Source organism: Artemia franciscana, chromosome 11 (assembly GCF_032884065.1).
Source record: "Artemia franciscana chromosome 11, ASM3288406v1, whole genome shotgun sequence".
In the NCBI taxonomy this organism is placed as follows: Eukaryota; Metazoa; Arthropoda; class Branchiopoda; order Anostraca; family Artemiidae; genus Artemia; species Artemia franciscana.
The window spans coordinates 22,950,761-22,954,816 of record NC_088873.1 but is presented as its reverse complement, the minus strand read 5'-3'; the positions used below and the strand labels follow the sequence as shown (position 1 = coordinate 22,954,816).

General features: G+C 35.3%; 1 protein-coding gene across 1 annotated transcript; it reads right to left on the bottom strand.

The window, feature by feature from the left end:
- On the bottom strand, positions 1 to 4,056 carry LOC136032977 (U4/U6.U5 small nuclear ribonucleoprotein 27 kDa protein-like; the record flags this gene model as incomplete). The annotated part of the gene is given in 2 exon segments (XM_065713485.1): positions 1 to 693; positions 4,038 to 4,056. Coding segments are annotated over 2 exon segments (210 nt in total), but the record flags the coding sequence as incomplete, so codon positions are not given.

Genomic DNA, 4,056 nt, shown 5'->3' with positions numbered 1-4,056 from the left:
CCGAGTAGTTAACTTTTTAATTTGTATTATTTTTCAGGTTTCTCAAAAATAAAGTCACCTACCCACATCATAAAACTTCCGTCAAGAATGGAGAGAACACACAATTAGACTGCAACAAACAACAAACAACACAACAGATGAACAAATAACAGACTGCATTACTCTTGACCCTCCTGGCACCTTTTTGTCGGAGAAAAAAGTAGAACTATCTTTTACAAGGATCTTACTTTCCAGTCAAATGGGAATTCGGAAGATTTATTAGATCAAACTTCGTAACTTACAGACAAATCTTACTAAACATTGTCTATCATTATCATTATATTTAGACGTGTACTAGAAAGTTTTTGTTTAAATATCATCTTACCAAAGGCTCAAATATAGGCCAAAAACATTTAAAAGATAGTACTGTATGAGAAGATATTATAATAAAAAAAACTCGATTATACATAAGGGTTGAATTAGTAAAATCTTGAAACGAACAAAGAAAAGCCTGAACAGTAGACTACTCAACAGCATCTAGAGGACGATTAAAACCTCCTCTACGGTTCATATACTGTCTATATTTCCTTTTTGTTACAACATGAGCTTCACCAACATCAGCTTGAACTTTTTTTCCTTTCGTTGTGCTAAACTGACCAAATCCCATAATTTGTTTCATCATGCGTTCTTCTTCAGTTAAATGAGTATCATCCTCTGAAAAAATTAAACCAAACATTTAACCAGAGATTAAATTACAATTTGTTACTTCCCCCCCCCCAAAAAAAAACAACAAAAAACCATTGAATACAAACAAAATATAAATAAAAATGGCTAGTAATGGAAAAAAAAACCATTAAACTTTAGGAACCAAAATGAAATAGAGGACCACACTGAAAAATCACACTCAACGCTGGTTCACGCAGAGCTTCATTGACCATTTGTTCGGGATAACATATCAACAAAGTCATACTTATCTACTCATTTACTGGTATGGTGTCAAAGTGGTAAATGAAGCAAAACTTTTAATATCTAAAATAAGACCCGACTAAGGTACTTAATACTTTTCAAAGAAAAAAAGGGAGCACTGGAAAGGAAAATAATAATTTATAAATTAAAACTATGGTGTTAAAGGCAAAGACCCCTCTGACTGTATCTTTTTACTTGGCTGAATCTTCCACATCTTACCCTTAATATTCTTAACCACTCTAATTATCGGAATTAGACACATTAAAGATATCGACAAACTGAAAGAGATCACCAGCCAATTAACCAAAGAAAAGCAAGACAGAGAAATATTTTCAAGATCCAGAGATGCTATAGATAAAGTTTTAAGATTTAATAAAGGAAGGCGATAATGAAATTTTTATTCTTAGATTAATAATTAAGAAATGTCATTCATCAGACCTCTTGAGTCCTAAGTTTTGTAGATTTTGAACAAGCGTGGCATTTAGCCTATAGAAAACTTTATTGAAGGCCCTATCCTTGTATGGTACACCAGATAAATATTCGTAGTGATATGTACGAGAAAAACATTTCTGTGGTTAAGGTAGGAAATCATGTTAGCAACTGGCTTCATATTGAAACAGAAGTTAAGCAGGCTTGGGTTCTATGGTTCTATGGCAGGCAGGGTTGGGTATGGACGGTTTTGATGAACTTTGCCCTGGAGAACACGGCATAAGCATGCAATCAAATGGAAAGGTGAAACTTTAATCGGCTTAGATTATGCTAATGATTTGAGTATCCTAGGGGAAAATATCGGCAAAATGAATGATTTTTTCGGGATTATAAGAGTTCAGGGTGCAAGATACCATTTCAGGCTATTCCATACCATAAAGGGTCACCCTATTGTGTCTACAATCAAATTTTTTTAGTTTTGTGGCAAACTATTCAGAATTAATTGCCATGACTTGTATAGCTTTGACAAGAGACCCGAATAAACGACAGAAACTAAAATTCAGCACCTACTTTCAGAGAAATCTTAAAAAAAAACATATAAATTCTCCCGTTTTGTGCTGGAGATAGAGCTATTCAGATTTAATAAAAATTATATTATTAGAAAGCGTGATTTTTTTTTATTATTATTATTAATGAACGGAGCAGGATTTTCTTTTTAAAGTTCAGGAAAGGACAGTTCCTAAAGTATTCTAGTATACCTGCTTGGAAAGATTAAAATCAACTCAAGAGAAATATCGTTGACTAATTTGAAAGCATTAGAAGTTTCATGTTGTCCTATACGCCTTGATCAAAATCTCTGCCGACACAGGATGTATATTATTCATGCTGAATGTACATCGGAGAGATAGTAAATTACTTAACAATTAGTAAGAGATTATAGGTTTTCTTTGTTTTAAACTAGCCAATCGTTAGCTTCTCGAGCTGTTGACCACAGACAAAAGCACATGATGCAGATATACATCTTCCCTATCTTACAATGTTAAAAAGAGACGGGTATGATGACGTTTTGAGGACTTTCATGCATGCTACAAGCCTGAGAAACTGAAGATAGACGAGACGAGCACAAGCACTAAATTGATTGATACCATATAATTATTTACGTTGGACGTCAGTATTACATGCGTTTTGTCTGCGCTGTTGACAAATTTAAGATCTCCTATCATTTTTTTTTTTACTAAAATTGCTTCAGAACCTCACTGCGGTGCTGAGAAAATTTGCTAATGGGCCCTTTGCCCTTGAGACTGACAATTGACACTGAGGCTCGCAAAAATGACATTTATGGTATCGAACGACCTGTTTAAACTAGGAATAAATGAAGACTAAGACTTGATGTTGGGTAACGGGAAGATTGATTAAGTAGACGGCTTCACTTACTTGGGTAGTAATATTAATAAAGATGGTGGATGCAGTGAGATGTTAAAAGTAGAAGAGCCCAAGGCCCAGAGTATTTTTGACAGTTGAACAAACAAAATAAAAATAAAATTGAAGTACAATAAGTTAAGCCTCGAAATTAAGCTTAGAATATTAGAATCTACAGTAATAACAATGGTCAAGGGTGGTTCTGAAACATAGATGCTTCAGAAGACAGAAGAGGCTTTGTTGGATATGTTTCGGAAGTGCTGACTACGGAATGTTTTGGGTACCCATTTGACTAACCGTATTTCACATAGTAAGCTGTGCTAAAGCAGGGAAGTCATTTTACAAATTTTACAACTACTAATTTGCAAAAGCTTGCGTCCACAGCTAGTTTAATGAAGGCTACTTTGGCCGACGCTCGGTAATAATAAAACAACGACGACTAGAATTCCTGGTACACATACTACGACAGCCAGCTGGAACCACATCCCACGATGTCCTCATTTGCGACCCTCTTCCAACTTGGAAACCGAGACCAGGCAGCCAAAAAAAGATCTCTGGCAGATATTCAAGAATAACCTGGGTCCTTGGGGTGGCTTCCACCGACACGGACGTCGTTGGAATAAGGACTGGCTGAACATTACAAAAGAGGCTGCTGCTGACAGATCATGTTGGACCACGTCAGTCATCCAATCGTCCATTGGTGCCGGCCAAGATTGATCATCGTCTGGCTCTCACCGAAAATAAAGGTAAGTAAGTAATGTGGCCGACTGTGATCCCACTGAATGCACCACATTGATATTTTTACAGACAGTTTCTGGTACAGTGACAGTTTTACAAAACTTCCGATTTCGATTGGTTTTCTATGGTTTTGACGGTCGGAGACTTTTTTTTAAGGATATTAAAAATAAATTACTCACAGCACATTTAGTTTTTGAACTGTCACATATTTGTTACCCTATAGTCATTTCCACTAGCTATCATTCTGATTCCTGTCATATTTTTCTTCAGATATTCGTTTTCAACTGGTAAGATTTTAAGGTTTTTCCACGTTTGTTTTTGCTATGTGTTATATTTTATCAAGTCTGATTCCGTCTGATCAAATAAAAGCCAGAGAAATTCCACCTTACTATAGACAAAAAACAATTATATTTGCATACTTAAAAATTAATATGGTTGGATGTCAAGAAGAAAAATAAAAGAAGAAAGTTTCAGATCGACTAAGAGTCATTCCCTAAAGCATTTACCTTCGCCATCAATGGTGAT